The following is an 18,854-nucleotide window of genomic DNA, read 5'->3' as shown; positions in this document are numbered from 1 at the left end:
GCAATTGTGCATTTTTATATAACCACCAAGTTGAAAGATGGCTGCACAGCTAATGCACCTACAATCATTGAGAATTAGCGAAACAATACGTGCACAGTGTAGTTTGTGGACAATCCACTTTGAAAGCCTTTCCTTTATTTGTTTTACAAAAATAAAGGAAAGTTTTAGTTCCCATAGATTAAGAATTTAACTATGGGTGCTGGGTAGATGAAATGGACATTTTTACTAAAAATTGCTCTTAAGTATGCAAACAAAAAGTGCAGTCATTAATAAACAATCAAACCAAAACCCAAGTTAAATTAGTTACATGCTTCCCCTTAAAAGTCAGGAACCATGTTTGGAACTTTGTAAAATTGTGGTGCCCATAACTCACACAGATTGAAAATTTACATGTGGAGGTGGTTTTGAGAATATTCGTCTCACACGTCTCACCTGCAAGTTATCAGAAGTTGTGAAAGCAGAAAAAATAAAAAGCTTATACAGTAAAATAAGAACCATTCATTCAAATGACCTGAAACAACAGTATTCTCTATTGAATCCTCTGCAGTAAACCCACCAAGTGGGAAGTAGATTGCTGAGAAAACAGAGAGCGCACACACAGATGCACACATATACAGTGACTCCTTGACTTATTTGTGTTATACCTTCAGTCTGTTGGTAAAATGATTTTTGGAAATGGCCCCTTTTTTTGTTTGTTTGTTTTTCTTGAAATATCTCATATGCATTTGAGACTATAAATGAAGTTGCTGTGCAAGCTATGTGCTTCAAAAATGCACGTGGACAATATTTTGATTTTTATTTAATCCTTTTTGTGCAACATGGCAGAACTGTACCTCAGACATCTCTCGTGGCATTTTCCATCACCAGAAATTTGATAAATAGCCTACGGGATTTGTTATTTCAGACCCGTAGTTATTCATGTCATACCTCCTTCACTGCTCTTACTTGGAAAGGTGTGTAAGTTCAACAGGCAGACAGCCTTAGCTGGCCTCAGGCCCCAGAGCCTGGTGATTTACAGCCCTCTACCTCAATCTCACACCTCAGATCGGGAGTGTCAGAGGCTAAAGGATCCCATATGTTTGTGGGCAGCTTATATCCAACCTGTCTGTCTGTACTATAGACCTTACTTCATCAGTGGCCATCACACAAATGTCAAATTTAATATTATTACTAGAAAAACTTGTACTTGTAGTAGTATATCTGCTAATATACTATGCTATTGTTTACAAAAAGCACCACAGAGCACACAAGTTTACCCTTATAATTAATGCAGCATTGTGTGAATGCACTACAATTCAGCTTTGCGCTGAAATAGTAACTCTTTTGTTTGTTTGCCATGTGTTTGAAGGACAGCACAAAAGCTAGAAATTGATGTTAATATAAATTCAGGAAGAAACACTGGAGTTCTTTTTTGTGAAGTTGCTTCAACATCATAAACGGTTGCATCAGGTAGCTCAGTGACACACATTAGGTCACAGCATTCACTAAGTTAAATAGTTTTGCAAGTTTTAACCATGTTGTGATGTCTTTGTTTTGTTTTGTTTTGCAGGGTCATCCTGGTAAGGAGGGACCACCTGGAGAGAAAGGAGCCCAAGTAGGTGTTTTGAAGTCACAGAATTTTATCTTATTTTTATTTATTTTTTTCATTTCATAGTATCAGCCAGCAATATTCGTTCATTTATTCATTCATTCACTTTTTTTATTGTTATTCATATTCAGATCACATAACATTTTGTTAACTGAGCTTATGTTGTGCCTCTCTTTAATATTACAGTTTAATGAGCAACTTATATACAAGCTTGGGTTCAATAATTGACCAACACTGATTGTTTACCATGCAATTGTAATGGCGAACCTAGCCATCTTTAATTGAAACTAATCGGTGTATTTAAATATACAAGTTATTATTAATGCCATCTGCATTTATCTGCTAAGCGTTAGCCCCAGTGATCATACACTGTTTCTTTGCTCCAGGGTCCGTCAGGCCCACAGGGTCCCATTGGTTATCCTGGGCCTCGTGGTGTTAAGGTATGACGTTTGATGAAGCATGTATTTGATTGTCCAAACGCTTTTATTATTCTACAGGAGTTTGTCCTGCTAGACATCATTGTGTCGTATTCTGATCTCTGGCTTCTGTCCTACAGGGTGCAGATGGTGTCCGTGGTCTCAAGGGATCAAAGGGAGAGAAGGTATGTATGTCTTTTTAAAATTTATACATTATTTTACACAAGTTTTTGATATAAAATATAACTATTGCAGCTAAAATAGCTTAATAATTATACATAATATATTGCTAAAGTCAAAGTAAAGAACCAAATGGGGGTCAGTTCAATGGGATAACTCCCTTGGTTTCTGTTAAGGAAGTTGGCATAGTGAATTGCAGACTGTCAGTCTAAACTTCATCTTGTGATAAAGCTGAAGGCATCAAAAATAAAGTTTGGGAACAGCCAGTAGATAGTTTCACGTCACAGGCAGGACCGCTCCAACAGTGGCTGTTTACCTGCACTCCCAGCTTTGGTTTGAGTCCTTTGAGCCGGAGTGGACAGCTGCTGGAGCCTGAATGTAGAGGTCAGTCGATAGCCTTCTTCAGCAAAGACGGAGACTTTCTTAAAGTGACCCTCAATCCACTGTTGAATGTAAAGCTGTCATGCTCTAGAATATTTTTGAAAGGCCACTACAATCAATTCCAAGCAGTTTTTTAAGTGTTGAACTTTGCATGTATCCATGTAGAATTTAAACTATTTTTTTTATATATAGATAGGCATAACTTTTATTCAAGATCAGTACAGCTGTGTCACTGTAAAAAATCTATTATCTGACTGAGAGATGTTGTTCTTACAACAATGACAGGTATTCATATCATTTTTTATTGAATTATTTATAGCAAGAGATCCAAAAGCCAAAACCTCGAGGAGAAAGAGTTTGTTATGAATAAAGGATGTGCTTTTCTTGAGGTGTGTGCGTGTGGTCTTTGCGATGTGAGTTGGTGGCAACAGACGTGCTCAGTACTGCATTATGCATCAGAGAGTTGAAAACATGGACAAGTGAAAGTTTCAAAGAAAAGAGGAATAAGTTTGGATGAACTCAATCGTGTCCTTCAGTCCATTTACGAGTTTCACAAAGTCAATAAACCCAAGCATCATTGGGTGTATTGTAGATATACTGAGTGTCTAGTGTCTTTAAAACTAGAGCAAATGATATCGTGTTTTCTAATTTGGTACATCGGCATATAAACAGTCAGAAATAAAAATGAATGGGCACTGCTGCAAATGTAGAGGATGAAAATATCAACAGCTTTACGTTTCCATGCAGGTGCTATTCCACTATCTGACCAGCAGATAGCACTGTCAATCCTGTGATTTACACGGTGAACCTAAGAAGGCTGAAGCTTTAAAAGATTTTCAAAATATAACTTTTAAAGAAAAGTTTCAGGAAGTTTCCTAGAAAAAATCATCAATTTCAGACAGTTAAACAATGCTTTTAGCAACAATATAGTAAATTAACCCCAAAAATGCCAGAAAATTCACTAACTTCTCTCATTTCAGGGTGAGGACGGTTTCCCGGGTTTCAAGGGGGACATGGGAATCAAAGGAGACCGGGTGAGGAGCTTGACTGAAATAAAAACACTGATGACTCAACGTTTAGTCTAATCTTTACTATTTGGATGGAGAATTAAGATATATAAAAATGAAACCATATGTTTTTATATATCTGTTGATTGTAGGGTGAAATTGGTTTGATTGGGCCCCGTGGAGAGGATGGTCCTGAGGGTCCTAAAGGCAGAGCTGGGCCCCCTGGTGAATCTGGTCCTATTGGTCTTGCTGGAGAAAAGGTAACATGGCTCTTATTTAGCTCTGACTGGAGTTGTGCTAAAATTGTATTCTTGTGCTTACTTGTGGTGTTAATGTCTCTCAGGGTAAACTGGGTGTCCCAGGATTGCCAGGTTATCCTGGAAGACAAGGACCTAAGGTACGTTTGTGAAAATCAAGTTTTTTTTGTTGGGTTTTTTTCTCAAGTAATAAAAAATAACAAATATTAAATGGTGGTTTACTTTGTTGGCTGGGTTTGCCAGGTTACTCGGAAATAACGCAGCTGACAAACATCCCATATTAGGTAGCACACTGGTTATTTTTATTTTTTTTAGTTATTTCGTTTTTTTGTTATTTTTCAAAAAATATATTTAAAAGAAATTGGCATCACTTTTTAATAAGGTGTCATTAACAAGGCTATAATTCCCTAAATGAGTAAACAACACAGCTTTATTTTGGCAGTGCAAAATTTTAGTGTTATTGCTTTACGGAGGTAAAGTTTGCCATGGATTCAATTTTTGTTGAATGTCCCCAATGCAACATTTGAGGCTCTGCAGAATAGGTAAGCTTTTCTGATTACAGAAAATGTCACTTTGTCTCGTGTTTAAAGATAGCTTGTGCCGTGTTGTAAAGTCATCCTCCTCTTGTTTCAGTGTGTGAATGCGTGTCCTCAATTATTTTATATGGACTGAGAAAATGTTCTTTAACAAGAAAGTGCAGTATAGATAAGGAACAGTTTTTTTAACCCCTTTATGTTTCAAACTCATGCTACATTCAGGTTATTTTACAGGGACGTGGGGTTAGCAGTGTAAAAGTAACTGAAGATGACTTTCAACAGCAGTGCAGATAAATACAGGCAATTAGGCTGAGCTTTAATTATTATGCATGTGCTGAGCCACACAGCTTCTCTCGTGTTTCTGTATTTCCCCTCCATGACATATCTACCTCCTGTCGACAGGGCTCAAGCGGTTTCCCCGGATTCCCCGGAGCCAATGGCGAGAAAGGAGCCAGGGTAAGAAAACACATGCATTTAGTTTTTGTGTATGAAAATCACCACGACATCACAGCCCAGCACAAAAGAAAATTGATTCCCATTACAAAGCATCTGCATGGTGACTTGGCACAAAAATAAATAAATAAATAGATAAATGAATAACAGCAGCGAAATCAATGTCGGGGAGAGAACAAAAGGTGCGGAAACAATTGTGCTTTCATTGAGCCCATGGCCTCATTTCTTGGCTTGAAAAAAAGTTGCACTCACGCAGTTTTGGAGAGTTGCTGAGATGCTGTTCGAGTTTTCATATTTGCACGTTCACCATTTACGTGTGCAGTAAGCCAGATATCCCCAGCTCAACACCATTCGTTTTATTAAAGGTGGAGGTAATGGGAGAGAGTATTAGTTTGAAATCCACTTTAATATAAAGATTATTAAAAGTATAAAGAGTTATTAAATAAATTGGCTTAAAAATCTTTTATTAAATGGCTCAGAACCATTAAGTGGATACTTTAAACTGTATTATTTGACTAAAGCCAGGTCCATCCAACAGCTTTATTTGGCACACAGAGGTTATTTTGTGAAATAAAGCAATCCAGCCAAAATCAAAATTTCTCTTCTGATGTGAGAAGCCAACTAGTTGCTTAACAAATTCTTTGCTTTCTGAACATAACTCCTGTACTCTTTATTTATGTTGCCATATGACCTGTTTACATTTATTCATGTGATCAGTTTAAATTAAAGGTTTTCAAGCTTTTCTTAGTTGGCTCATACAAGTAAATGACATTGCACTGTGTCCTGTAATTACAAATTATTGTTTATTTATAAGTTAAAAGGAAATAATGAGCCACTACAGTGTGTTCCCTGTCCAAGCAGGGAACACACTGTTCTCTGGTTGTTGCTCGACGTAGCAGAGATGCTTTGTGTGGAACACATGTTAATGGGGTTTCATATGTTAAGTGGATTAATGCTGGATGAGGACAGACGAGCAGAATCTGTGCTTAAGCCTTTTTTTAAATTTTTGTTACCTAACAGGGCACTGCTGGCAAGTCTGGTCCGAGAGGACAAAGAGGTCCGACGGTAGGTGCTGTTCACGCCATAATTTTTGTGATTAATGGGCTATTAGTGTAAACATTGTTGAATCGTTTAAATTATTCTTCCAGTCAAATTATGTGCATACATTATAGCTGTTGAATTAGACTGTTGTGGCTTTTAGATATGATGTTACCATAAAGTTGTGTGCTTAACATGACTTTTTCTCTCTCTCTCTGTAGGGTCCCAGGGGCGCTCGAGGAGCCAGAGGTCCAACAGGAAAACCTGGACCCAAGGTTCTGATGCTACAGCCATTACAACAAAACACTACTCACAAAGAGTCAAGACTTTTCAATTAAATTGCTACTTTGTCATTTTGAACATTATTAAATAGAGCTGCTTTCTGCTTCCGACCTGGCCGGGCGCTAATGCAGTCTGCACAGTGTCAAAACGGCAAAATGTGAGCTGATGATGATTTGTTTTTGTGTGTTGAAGGGCACAGCAGGTAACGACGGTCCTCCTGGCCCACCTGGTGAGAGAGTAAGTCCAACACACTGAGTCTGCAGTGGCTGTTATGCATTTTAAAAGCACACAAGGGTTAGATCCATACCAGTTTGTTACTGTTGTCCTTGCATTAAGAAATATACTTCTAATTGTTGGTATTAAGTCTATCTCATTCTAAGCATTAAAGATAAATAGTAAGAAAAGATGCTAACCTAGTAGTGTACACATAATATGCTTTTTTTCTTCCCAGTAGATCTCTAGCATCTACTAAAATGATGGCTGTGCCTTACTTTTACTTTTCTAGTTCAACAGGAGGATAAATAAAGATAGACTGGAAATAATTAGGAAATTAATTGATCAATAGATGAATCGTTTGTTTCATTTTTAATTAGGGGCAATTCAGGCATCATATAATATTATAATAAGACTGCTGTTCTATACGTTGCTGTCAGCTGGGATCTTGCCTTAATGCTACATCACTGTTCCTACAGACAGCAGCATTTTTGTTTTGTTTTTTTCACCCTATCACTTGGCTCCCAGCATTGCAATAAAGTAAATTGCTCCTTTGCAGCATTTCAAACTGACACTCCAAAAGGAAAGGAGGAAAAAAAGGAAAGAAAGCGCTTCAAAACTAGATGTTTAGTGCTGGGTGGCTTACTCAGCAAAAAAAGGAAAAGTAAACAGTGTGCAGTTGCTGCACAAAAACAGATTCCCAGCAGTGACACCTCATTTAATAACTTTCATTTGATTTTGTTAGATTTCTAGTGCCGTTTTAGTGGAATTTGATTTTGCTGTGTATCAAAGAAATGAGAAACATTGGCTTGATTTAGTGAAGGCCTGAAAAAAGGAAGGCTGTTAAGCACCTGCAGCAAATGCTCTGTTTGCATTAGCATTTACCTACCAGCACTATTTGTACTGACACAGAGTGATGAATTTTAGTTGATCGGGAAAACTGAGCCTCTTTTCTGAAAGTTGAAAGTTGGTAATAACAGAAATCCATTTATGGCACATGTTCCTCCTACTTGTCCTCGGCTAGGTACAGGGATTTCATCATTAATTAGTCATAAAATAGGTTTTTCAGTCTCAAAGGTAAATCTTTATCATAGATATGCTTTTACAGACTTAAAGTTTTCTTCTTTTACTGATCTAATACAGTAATGGCACAGTGATTGAAGCAGATATTAATGGACTGCTGTCAACAGTTCTTTTAACTTAAGCTATCTGAGATGTAGTGTCATGAACTCTGTAACAGTATGAGCAGCCTCTTTTGTTAAACTCCTATGAACATGGACAAGTGAGGTGAAATAAATTTTAATCTGATGAATAAGGATGATTAAAAGATAAGCTTAAATGATCGAGTCAGCTTTGAAGCTTTTATTAGACTGCAGAAAATTAAACTTGTATTAGATGTTTCATCGATTTGTGTTTAATCTCCTTAAATAAAACACTTGTTACCTCAATAATGTATAGTAACTGAAATCCTTCTTCAGAATATTTGACTCTACAAACTCGGACACACAACCCCACAATATGAATGTCTCTATTTGTAACATTGTGGGTGGCAAAGACACTTTTTTTCCTTTATTAATTAATTAATTTTTTAACATGCAGTTTAGCTTTCAGCTGGTTTTAACCCCTCATTAATTATATCAGCTGAGCATACAGTATTTGGCGTATGCAGCAACATTGATGAAGATTTGTTACCTGATAAGCTACAGCTAATTTTCTACAACAATGGAAAGTAATATATTAGGATACAACAAAGTTTATTTGGAGTTAATGTTAATGTTGATGAACTCGGAGAATTCAAAAGCTAATTTTTTGGCTTATTATTATTGCCATGATTATAATCTTCCCTGTGATGCTGTCTGCTTGATTTAGCAGGATCAGATAGGGACTTTTTTTTGAAGTTATCTTTATAACAATATAATATTGGATTTCAAAAAATATCCATGCTACTGAAATTTTAAGGTTAGCCGAACAAATAAATCATTGCAAAGACTCCTGATACACTTTTACTCTCACTACTTTTCTGTGTGGTTAGAAAGTGTGGCGAGTCTTACCGTTATTCATATCATATCATTTCTGACCTGAGGCACAGTTACTCACCTGATGGTGAGGCTAGTTTTTCAATTCGAAAAGCTCCATTTTCTTTCTCAACCTGGAATTAGTCATAAGGCACACAAAGCAATCCCAGAGCCTGACACTTTTTCACTTTCAGGTTTTGTTTTGCCTTTTTGCATAATGTCATAACCTTAATTTGACTGTGTGTTGATTGCAGGGACCTCAAGGACCACAGGGACCAGTAGGTTTCCCTGGACCAAAGGGCCCCCCTGTAAGTATTTCTCCTTCCTTGGAACAGAAGAAAGCCACTTGGTCTCTCAGACTAAAAAAGCACCTACACTGAGGCTTTGTGGTTTTGCAAGGCTCTGTGTCTAATCTCTTACTTTATTTACCCTTCCTCTGTGTTGCAATAGCAAATTAGCCTAGTTTGGAAACATTATAAGTCACAATTGATTCAATTTGAAGAATTCATAGGGTGCAGTAATACATAGCAATATCCCTAATTCTGTTCAGAGGTCATTACTCTAACTGTTATTGAAGCTGAGCTCATTTTCTCACTACCCAGTCAAGGCAGGAGACAAGTGGTAATTTCCACCTATTGATTCCGGTTAGATTCATAGCTGGCTCTCACGTCTCAGCCCGTAACAATGTTTATTTCACACAAAAAAAACAACCCTGAGCCTATTTCCATACCATTCAACTACTTCAGGATACTCAGAGGTTTGTCCTTTCTCAATATTATGTTTACACTGCCCACAAACCATTTGCACAAAATTGTAGTAATAAAACTTGTTGCTTAGAAAAAAACTTTTACTCAATCAAAGGGCTGTCACTTAAGATATAAGAGTGATAACAATGAATGTCCCTGGCTGCCTGGTGAATGTATGTCTTGTTTTCTACCTAACAGGGACCACCTGGCAAGGATGGGCTGCCCGGACACCCTGGCCAGCGCGGAGAAACAGTGAGTAATTGCAATATCTTGTTGTTGAACTTAAACCCAGCATGATCTAAGAATTATACATTTTGGCTTTTTGTTAGCTTTCTACATTTAAACCACTTTAAAACAAGACTTATTCCTGTGGCTATGCCAGTATTATACATAAACATATGTATGGTGCTTTCATGTGCAGTAGATAACAATCGATGGCACAACATCTCAGTGGGATGCCAGAGGTGCAGACCCATTTCGTAAAGTAAACTCTAAAAGAGAAAGCCCTTGTGAATACTGCCTGAGTCTGCTGCTCAGCTGGTCTTTATTCACACAGACAGAATACACACACACACCGTCGAGGTAAATCCACAGGGCTCAGACTGTGGGCTGTGTTGCCATCTATTTCTGATGGAGTTTCTATCTCATTGTTACTTTGGCATATTTGCAAATATCCAGTGAAAGGATGCTAAGCCTTGGCTGTTTAGTTCCACTAAGGTTTACTTGTGTATCACTGCCTACTGTATTACAATAACACCTTAGAGATAACTAAGCCAGCCAGCACAATATTTGTTGCAGCAGGATAAAACAGTTTGTTGCTTTTTTATTTGTATTGTTTGTTTATTGTTCCAAAATGTGCATGAGCTAAATGAAAAATGGCTGATTTGGCACATAGATAACAACAATAAAAAAAACAAAGCAGAGTAAGATTCGATCAAACGAAGTTAGAATCCCCCGCTCTTCGATTCCTCTGCGCTTGGTATGCATCAGTGCACCATGGTTTGATGAGGCTCGGAGGACAATGATTCTACTAAAAGCTTGACATCATTGCCTTTATCAAAGCTTCCTTTTCCATCTGCCTCTTTCCCTTAGATAATATAATACAGCACACACAAGTGCTTCCCTGCCTTTTCTGTAATTCAGGCCCCCATAATAGTCTTCATTAAGGTGTTTATGTGCTGATGAGTGGGCTCCACACAGCAATAAAGAGGCTCATAGATGCACATCCTCAGAAACGCAAGTTACATTTAAGGAAGCGCAAATAAAGATTTGAGCCAGTGTCTCTAAGCCACGGCTGATGCTGCAGCAGCATGGCTTGAGGGCGTCCTTTAAAAAATACATCATCATAAATCACAGCACATAGTGATCAATAGGCCTGGAGTCATAAGTCTTTCAGGATTGACTCTGTAAGAAGTTTGCATTTGAAACTTTGTTTAGTTATAGGATAATAAGTTGCAAATCAAATGAATGAATGAGGGATCCAATAGAAAAAGCTGATTTCATCTAACACTCTTCTTGTGCTGATCCTGGGGTTGCACTTGTTTGCTTCTCGGTAACTCTCAGGAAGCTTAATTAAGCTGTACACTGTTCACTGTCTACAAGTGTGTAGACTTATTACATCTGTGATACAGGCAGAAGATACCATTCTTTATCGGGTTGTATCAGTTCACTTAATAGTGAGTTTTAAGAAAACTGTTTAATTAGTATTTCAGGAGTATACTGGAGTGCACTTGGACTCAGGTCAATGCGGATTGGATTGTTCCTCTCCCTGAAGACAGAAGTTCATCTGATTTGTACCGCACCGTTGGATTCAATGCTCGGGAATTTTGAACTTGGATCTTTTTTTTTGGCTCGTCTTGTTTTGCTGTTTAAATTTGCTTAAACGTATCCACAGGGAGTGCTTCAATGCAAATCAGCCATATGCTGTGAATGTAAACTTAAAAGTTAACCACAACTAACTGGTCTGTATTCTCCCAGAGAACATATAACTTAATGGTGACTTGTACACTTAAAGCTGTATGCAGTAGTAGTAGTAGAGCAGCTGTACTATAATACTGTTGGCTTTGAAGTTGGCTAGTTACACATTCATACACGACAGGACCAGAGTTTATGTTACCTCAATGAAATTTTGCACATTTTTATTCTTCATGTAGAAATCCGTCACTCTCATAAGAAACAAATGAAAAGATGAGACTTAGCCTTCTTATTATCAGTGACATGTCAAATCTGTTACTTGTCTGCTGTTTAAATCTTAATTACAGTATCCAAGTACAGGTACCCTACAGGTTGCCTGGTTTGGTTCAAGGCGTATGTTGTGTGACCCTTCCTTTTCATGTCTATTTTGGATTGCAAGCAAAAAAGGCTAAAAGCTGTAAAGCTTATTGCATAGACTTAATGTCTACATAGACATTAAGATATACAACATATTAAACAACTGTAGATATTAGTTATTTACTACCCTGCACTGTATTGTAAAACAATATATCCTTGACTGTGGATAGAAGCTGAAAAACTCTTGTTCCAGAAATAAAGGAAACGTCAGACCCAAACATATAGTAAATCCCTGCTCATATCATAAATAATATCACAATAATTGCTTTACATGGGCTTGAATAGATACACTTTATGTGTCCAATGTTGCTGTAACTTGTATAAATAAGGTTTCATACTCTCTCTTTTCTTTTTTCAGGGTTTCCAAGGAAAGACCGGTCCTCCAGGACCAGGAGGTGTTGTTGGGCCCCAGGTAAGAGGAGCTATACAGGAAAGGCAAATACATATATTACTAAAGAAACAGCAAAGCAGATGGGGATATAAAGTAAGTGCTGTATTAGCAGTGCTGTGGATCAAATTCTTCTACATTACAATTTTATTCCAACAAGAAGTACTGTGGGCAATTAAAAGAAATTGCTCATATACAGTAGATAGGTCATCATTTACTCAGTTGGATCTTGGACACCTACACACTTTGGTCTCTACTGTACTGGCGTAAATTATAAGTGAAAAAATGATAAGCTTTATTTATATGGCACATTTTGAAGAAGGTTACGAAAATAGAAAAGTTAAAAAACAGCTGTAAAATTCATAAAGCCTTTGATTACTTATTTTGTAAATGTAACTAACTGATTTATCGTCATTTTCATCCACTGACCTGTAAATCCAAATGTGTGATAACATCTTAGGGACCCACAGGAGAAACTGGTCCCGTCGGTGAGAGAGGCCACCCTGGACCTCCCGGCCCACCTGGAGAGCAGGGGCTTCCAGGTGCTGCTGGCAAGGAGGGAGCCAAGGTATGTTTATTGGATTCCCTTTAATTTGACTTTTCCAATTTATTTTAGATATAGTATAATAGCAAACTATGCTTTTCTAGCAGCTAACATTTTTACACACTAACCTTCTGAAAACACTCAAAACAAACAAACAAGAAAAGCGGCCTTGGCTTTTCATGTAAACTGAAGAAGAGGATGCCCATGACATTGATAGGAAGTTCAACAGTGTATACACGAGCTGCAAATTAAACCTACACATTGTTCTACATGATTTGATTTTGCAGACTGAGCCAGCTGTCCTCATAAACACTTATACTTTTTGGGGGCGTACAATGCTTGATAGTTTACATATTGCTTTGATAACACTGTGAGAGTGTGGGATGCGTTTCACGCAGAAACACATCCCAGCAATCACCCGACTATCACCATTACTCTCTATGCTAGACAGTGCAAAATTGCAGGAAGTGACTGCTGAAAATACAGAAGCTGAGATTTGAGCAGTGTCTGGCTACGTTCTCTCACTGGGCCCCCCTGCTCGAGAAGTGAGTGCCCATTAGGAGCAGACAGCAGGCATTTTGTAGAAGTATGGGCTGCTCCTAACCAACCCCCTGATTCCCAGGGCCACTCAGCATACCCTGCTCCCCAACCCCCACAACCCTCAAACCCTCATGTCTTCTTCTTTCATTTTCTTCCTGTCTTCCCCAAGCAGACAGTTTAATCAAGTCTGTCGGCTAACTCCAAACCCTGTGCCAGTCACAGGCCCTCTTTCCTTCCCACTCCGTTCAGACCTGCGCATCAGTATGCCAGGGACACTTTGAAGAGACCTTGGCAGCAAAGCCCAAATCCTCTTATACCTCTCAAGCCCACTCTTCTCTGCCTCCCTGTTTGCAGATAAAGTCAGCCTGCCAGCACTAAAGAAGAGAAAACGAAGCCAGAAGTTACTTTTTCTGAAGTCAAATGTCCTTGTTTTAGAATTGCACCATATAAAAGAAAAAGAAAAACAAACAAACCAGAAAAAAATCTGTACTCAGTGAGGATGCCCTACAAAGTTTTTTTCTTGTAGGCAGAACACAAAAGAACTTCTGAAGGAGATGTCTTATGTTAGAGAAGGGTTGAGTTTGTGCATACGGCACCAGAAGGATGTGAACTTTGTCTTTTTTTTCTCTGGTTTTTTTTTTGGTTTTTGTTTTGCTTCATTGTAGCAAGAAACTGGCTGCTGGAGTGGAGTACTCTTGATTTTTTGATTTTGTTTTTAAAATCTGACTGAAGTCTTTATGTTTCATATTGTGCCTGATGATGCAAAAGCAATACTGCATTGGTATTAAGGGTTATTTATTGACTGTGTGATGAAAGTACTAATGAATCCACAGGAAACATGTGTCTGTAAAGCTAATTGCATCCAATAGCTCATGATGGCTGTCAGTTTTGAAACAGGTTCACTCCCGTCCCTGCTGCTGGGGAGTTCAGAGGCATTAGTACATATATTTGCTCATTTTCCCAGTGATATGTATCTCTCTCTCTCTCTGCCTCCTGCTACTCAGCAGCCAGCACTGCAGTATAGTCCTTTTTTAAATACATAAATGGCTACAATGCATATTCCACCAGTGGGCTGAGAATCATTAAGTGACTTGGTCATTTCATATGTTTTCTTTGTAGTACAACTTGAAATCCTTTGGTTTTCTTTTCATGTGCTTTGCATCTCCAAACCCATACTAACATCATCAGTTCCTATGCAGTAAAGTTATGTCAGCAGTTGTTATGTGGATGATGCAGTTTTGTGTAAAAATCTCTCTCTATATATCGAACATACTAAAACAGTAATTGTAAGTCTTTTTCATTACAAGGCCATACTCCTGCAGTAAAGAATGAAGACCTTTTCAGACTGAGACTATATGAAGAGTAAAGCTATTAAATACTTTTCTATGGAAAGTGACCTTTTTTTATTCAGCAACAGTGCCCAAATAAAAATCTTTGTGAATGGTGACAGATGATTCACCTTTTATAACAGTCTTAATGTAAAAAAATAGTTTGGTACAGGAAAGTTTCAAATGACACATTTCTAGTTAGGATTAAAAGTTAATGCAACATTTTGAATTATAGTAAGTCCAATTAAACATATGTTATTGCCTGTATAGGGAGATCCTGGACCACAGGGATCCCCTGGTAAAGACGGTCCCCCCGGTCTTCGTGGCTTCCCTGGAGAGAGAGGTTTACCCGGTGCCCCGGTAAGTGCTCCATTTCACCTGCATCTATTCATCATCATCAGTTTTCCTTTACACGTGTTTGCTAGTAGAAAGTGACAGAACATAGCTACATAATAAATGAACCAGCATCTATCTAGAGCAAGTCGCTTCATTACAGACTCCGGCCCCGGAATTCACACCAAGTGATCAATCCAGTGCGGAGGAAATCCAAAGCGACATTTTACAAATGAACAGGCGTGCCTCGGCATTGCTCTGCTGCCACCGACGGCGCTGTTTTAACAGCCGCAGTGGATCTTGGGCCTGTATTACAGAATTGGGAATTGTTGATTAGGGATTAATTTGTAAAAGTTTAACTCAGACATTTTTTCTTGTGGGGAGGGCAAAGTTATGTGCTGTTTCTATAGGCATTATTTACCTAATAAATTATTAAGTGAGAAATGTTGGCAATTAGACTGGGTTATCTGGGAATGGATATACTGCAGGGAGAGGAAGTGTTGTGCTTCCTCCATCCTCAAGGTCAGTCGGGCTCTGCAGGACAGCAGCACCACTGATTGTTTTCTGCCATTGTAATTTACTCCAGCACACAGCCAGAGCCAGCAAAAACTCATTACCCATACTGCTATGTGTTCTTTTGTGGCCCACTGGGGAGCTGCACATGCACATGATGGGAACTGACAAATATATAAAACAGCACACATGCGTCTAGGTTATTATGCACACCCCTGCATGAGCAAAACTGAATTTACAAGCTTGCATATGCAGAACAAGATGGAGAAAATTGTATGCACCCATACAATAGCTTACAACTTTAAGCAGCCATCTATGTGCAAAAGAATCCCACTACACTTTCCCTGCAGTATTCACAACAACACAATTATGGATGAAATGTGTTTTTTGAAGTGTTGTATATTGTGACTGAGCTATGCATTACAGATATTAGATTTACAATACACTAGCAATCTATAGCTTTGGCCTTTGATTTGTGTTTACTAGGATGAAAATCTCAGCTCTCAGCTGTAGTGGAGATTGGCTCAGTTAAATACAATTAAAACACAAAGTTCAACAGCTGTGTGAAAGTATTTATGTCTTTTGTTCCATCTTTACCTCAGGGCCCAGCTGGTCTGAAGGGAGGAGAGGGTCCCCAGGGTCCACCTGGTCCTGTTGTAAGTACAGTGTTACCTGAGAGCTATGTAAAGATAACTGTTTTTATGCTCTCTGTATTATGTTGGTTTGCATGACAATTGTATTAGTATTAGCTTATATTATTCTAGATAGTTCCACACTATATATATATGAAGTATTATTAAGACTTGAATATTTGAATCTTACTTTAATTCACATATTTGTTTGTTCTGGCTTTTATTACCCAAGTTGAGACTGTAGTATGTTCCTTTTGAGCTGATCATGCCCACACTAACAGCACACTAACATATTCTGATGATGCCCATTGTGTCATCATGACACTTGCGTAACACAGTAGTGGCTAAATAGAATATAAACCAGATCTAAGTATTTATAATTTATTTACATATTTAGGGTTATTGTTATGTTGAACATTGTAGTGTTTTAAGTTTGATTAGTGTAGAACAGCCTCAATAAGCCAAAACTATCAGTGGTTTGTATGTATTTATCATTAAAAAGAAAAAAAAGAAGATGCATCCCCGTCTCTACATAAAGCATTTGTTCAATAAAAACAGAGTCTAAATGATCTGTTTGGCTTTTATACTCAGAGTGTTTCTGTTGTGTTTCTGTAAACAAAATTAATGTGCATGCAGGTTGGTTCACTGCATCGATGATATAAAACAAAAAGTGCTGAGTGTCATTCATAATCATGTTTTATGGCTTGAGCTGAACACTGAGTACTTTAATATATATGCAACAGAAGTCTGTTTCATTTAGTAATGCGTTTTCAGCTGCAGGTGAGTGTTGCTCGGGGCTTGGAGAACCACCAAGACATCGGCTCCCTGACAGGAGATAATGCTGACTGCTTTCAACGAGCTTTGCTCTCTTTTAGAACTTGAAAGCCACCTGATACTGCATGTTTCTGCTAATGTTTTCACACTTTTCCTTTTAAAAAGAGGGTTTTGTGTGTAGCTGTGTATCTATTGATACATTCATTAACAGAAAGACACAGTGGGGTCTTTCTTTGCCAGTTTCCTAATGTCCTCAGTGTTTGTTCAGTCCAAACAGGCCAACAAAACTGAAATCTTTAAAAAATCCTTCTGCCCTTGTTTTTCATTAATCTTGTCCGTATTGTGTTCATGCTTACAGGGTTCTCCTGGTGAGAGGGGTGCTGCTGGCCCAGGAGGTCCAATTGGCCAATCTGGTAGACCTGGCCCTCAGGGTCCCCCGGGTCCCGCTGGAGAGAAGGGAGCACCTGTACGTGTTACTTTGCTCCTAAAGCTTCATTCTTCTTGTCCTTTCTTTGATCACCAATTTTCAGAATATAATTAAAAGACATTTCTGTCTTCTTATAGGGTGAGAAGGGGCCTCAAGGTCCAGCTGGTCGTGATGGTGTCCAGGGTCCTGTAGGTCTGCCTGGACCTGCTGGACCCCAGGGCCCACCTGGTGAGGATGGTGACAAGGTCAGTTACCTACATTCAGCACCACCAATTTCATCCTGTTACAGCTGCTTGTGTTCCCTAAGTGGGGCATGTGGGTAAATCAATCATTTCCCCATATTAATCTGCAACAAAAATGTATTCCTCTTTTTCTAACTGTTGCTTATCCATCTTCATAAACAGATGTACCAGAAAGCACAATTACAGGAGATGCTGTTGCATCATTCATTTCTTGTAATTATTATGGCCTTTAGGGTTACTATCAGACATTCTATAAAAGCTGCCAAACAAATGCCTATGCAGAGATTTGCAGTGCATTAACTTAGACAAAATACATTTCTGTACTTGTATATGCATAGAGTAAACTCTTGGGAAATAAAGTACCTAATTGCACCTTGACAGGAAGCACTTATTTTCTTCTTGAACCTCATTCTTCCATTACACAAAATTAGATAAAGAATGAAACTTGTCACAGTGTATTAAATGCTCTAATTTATCTTTAATTGAAACTGGGAATGAAAACAATATTCAACCTAACCTAACCGTTTTCTGATATTCCACCTTAATATCGAGAACAAATATTATACATATGCATACCTTTATGGCCCTCAGAAAGGTTGACATAGTTAGTTTCAGGTCTAATAATTAGTCCCAGGAGTGCATTTGTGCAGACTGTGTCGTTATAACCTCTCACCATTACAGTTATAGATAACGTATATTTCTGTTAAGCTGAGGTTGTCAATAATTTTGCAATAACAGAATGTAGTATTGTGCTTATTTAGAAACCCTAAATCCTACATTTGGTGTTTGGGCTTGAATTTGCAAATATGCAGAGAAGAAGAATATCAGCACTAGCTGATAACTATTATTGTTGTTGTTTAGTGTTGGTTGTGGGACATGTGTTGGTTATTAGTCAAGTCACTGATTTTGTAGTGGTTTTTCATTATCTCAAAAATTGACTGTGTGTGTGTTTCTTTACCAGGGAGAAGTTGGAGAACCAGGTCAGAAAGGAAGCAAAGGTGACAAGGGAGAACAGGTAGGTGATACAGAACATTTATATCCATCCTTCTTCAAAATAAAAAATAGCCCGTTAGATTTCTACTCAGGAAGTGATTCATGGGTGCTTGGATTTTTCTTTGACTCTGTGGGGATGCGCATTTTGGTGGCATCATTTTTCGCTGTATGTTTCAGGGTCCTCCTGGTCCAGCTGGTCTCCAAGGTCCTGTAGGCGCTCCTGGTCCTGCTGTAAGTACTGAAGAAGAACGAGAAGTTGATTTCAGTCAAGGTGTTAAACCTGAGCAGGAGGTCACAGCAGCGCTGTTCACATCTTTGCTTTTGTTTGTTGTTAATAAGGGAGGTGATGGAGAGCCTGGTCCCAGAGGTCAACAGGGCATGTTTGGACAGAAGGGAGATGAGGGCTCCAGAGGTTTCCCTGGACCTCCTGGTCCTATTGGCCTGCAGGTTTGTATCATAACTATGAATACAAATTGTAAGAGCCATATATGTATATATATATATATATATATATATATATATATATATATATATATATATATATATATATATATATATATATATATATATATATATATATATATATGTATACACATATATTCTTTGTCTTGTAGCTGTCACACAGGATAATATTCACGTTATTTTTTCCCATTCTGTCTGCCTGTAATAGTGTGTCTAATGATGTCATATGTTATAG

The 18,854-nt window shown here is 38.2% G+C and overlaps 1 protein-coding gene across 1 annotated transcript in view; it reads left to right on the top strand.

The window, feature by feature from the left end:
- col11a1a (collagen, type XI, alpha 1a) overlaps window positions 1-18,854 on the top strand; it is a 71,598-nt gene that overhangs the window by 33,618 nt on the left and 19,126 nt on the right. Inside the window, exons 26-46 of the mRNA XM_039617396.1 lie at window positions 1,550-1,594; window positions 1,975-2,028; window positions 2,145-2,189; window positions 3,546-3,599; window positions 3,725-3,832; window positions 3,916-3,969; window positions 4,768-4,821; window positions 5,839-5,883; window positions 6,078-6,131; window positions 6,331-6,375; window positions 8,621-8,674; window positions 9,311-9,364; window positions 11,802-11,855; window positions 12,292-12,399; window positions 14,514-14,603; window positions 15,692-15,745; window positions 16,854-16,961; window positions 17,060-17,167; window positions 18,126-18,179; window positions 18,335-18,388; window positions 18,497-18,604. Of these exons, the coding sequence (XP_039473330.1) occupies window positions 1,550-1,594; window positions 1,975-2,028; window positions 2,145-2,189; window positions 3,546-3,599; window positions 3,725-3,832; window positions 3,916-3,969; window positions 4,768-4,821; window positions 5,839-5,883; window positions 6,078-6,131; window positions 6,331-6,375; window positions 8,621-8,674; window positions 9,311-9,364; window positions 11,802-11,855; window positions 12,292-12,399; window positions 14,514-14,603; window positions 15,692-15,745; window positions 16,854-16,961; window positions 17,060-17,167; window positions 18,126-18,179; window positions 18,335-18,388; window positions 18,497-18,604 (1,404 nt within the window). The remainder of the gene's footprint in view (window positions 1-1,549; window positions 1,595-1,974; window positions 2,029-2,144; window positions 2,190-3,545; window positions 3,600-3,724; window positions 3,833-3,915; window positions 3,970-4,767; window positions 4,822-5,838; window positions 5,884-6,077; window positions 6,132-6,330; window positions 6,376-8,620; window positions 8,675-9,310; window positions 9,365-11,801; window positions 11,856-12,291; window positions 12,400-14,513; window positions 14,604-15,691; window positions 15,746-16,853; window positions 16,962-17,059; window positions 17,168-18,125; window positions 18,180-18,334; window positions 18,389-18,496; window positions 18,605-18,854) is intronic.

Source organism: Oreochromis aureus, linkage group 9, assembly GCF_013358895.1.
Source record: "Oreochromis aureus strain Israel breed Guangdong linkage group 9, ZZ_aureus, whole genome shotgun sequence".
NCBI classification, from domain to species: Eukaryota; Metazoa; Chordata; class Actinopteri; order Cichliformes; family Cichlidae; genus Oreochromis; species Oreochromis aureus.
Note: the sequence above shows the minus strand (reverse complement) of the source record. Positions and strands in the feature narration are given on the sequence as shown.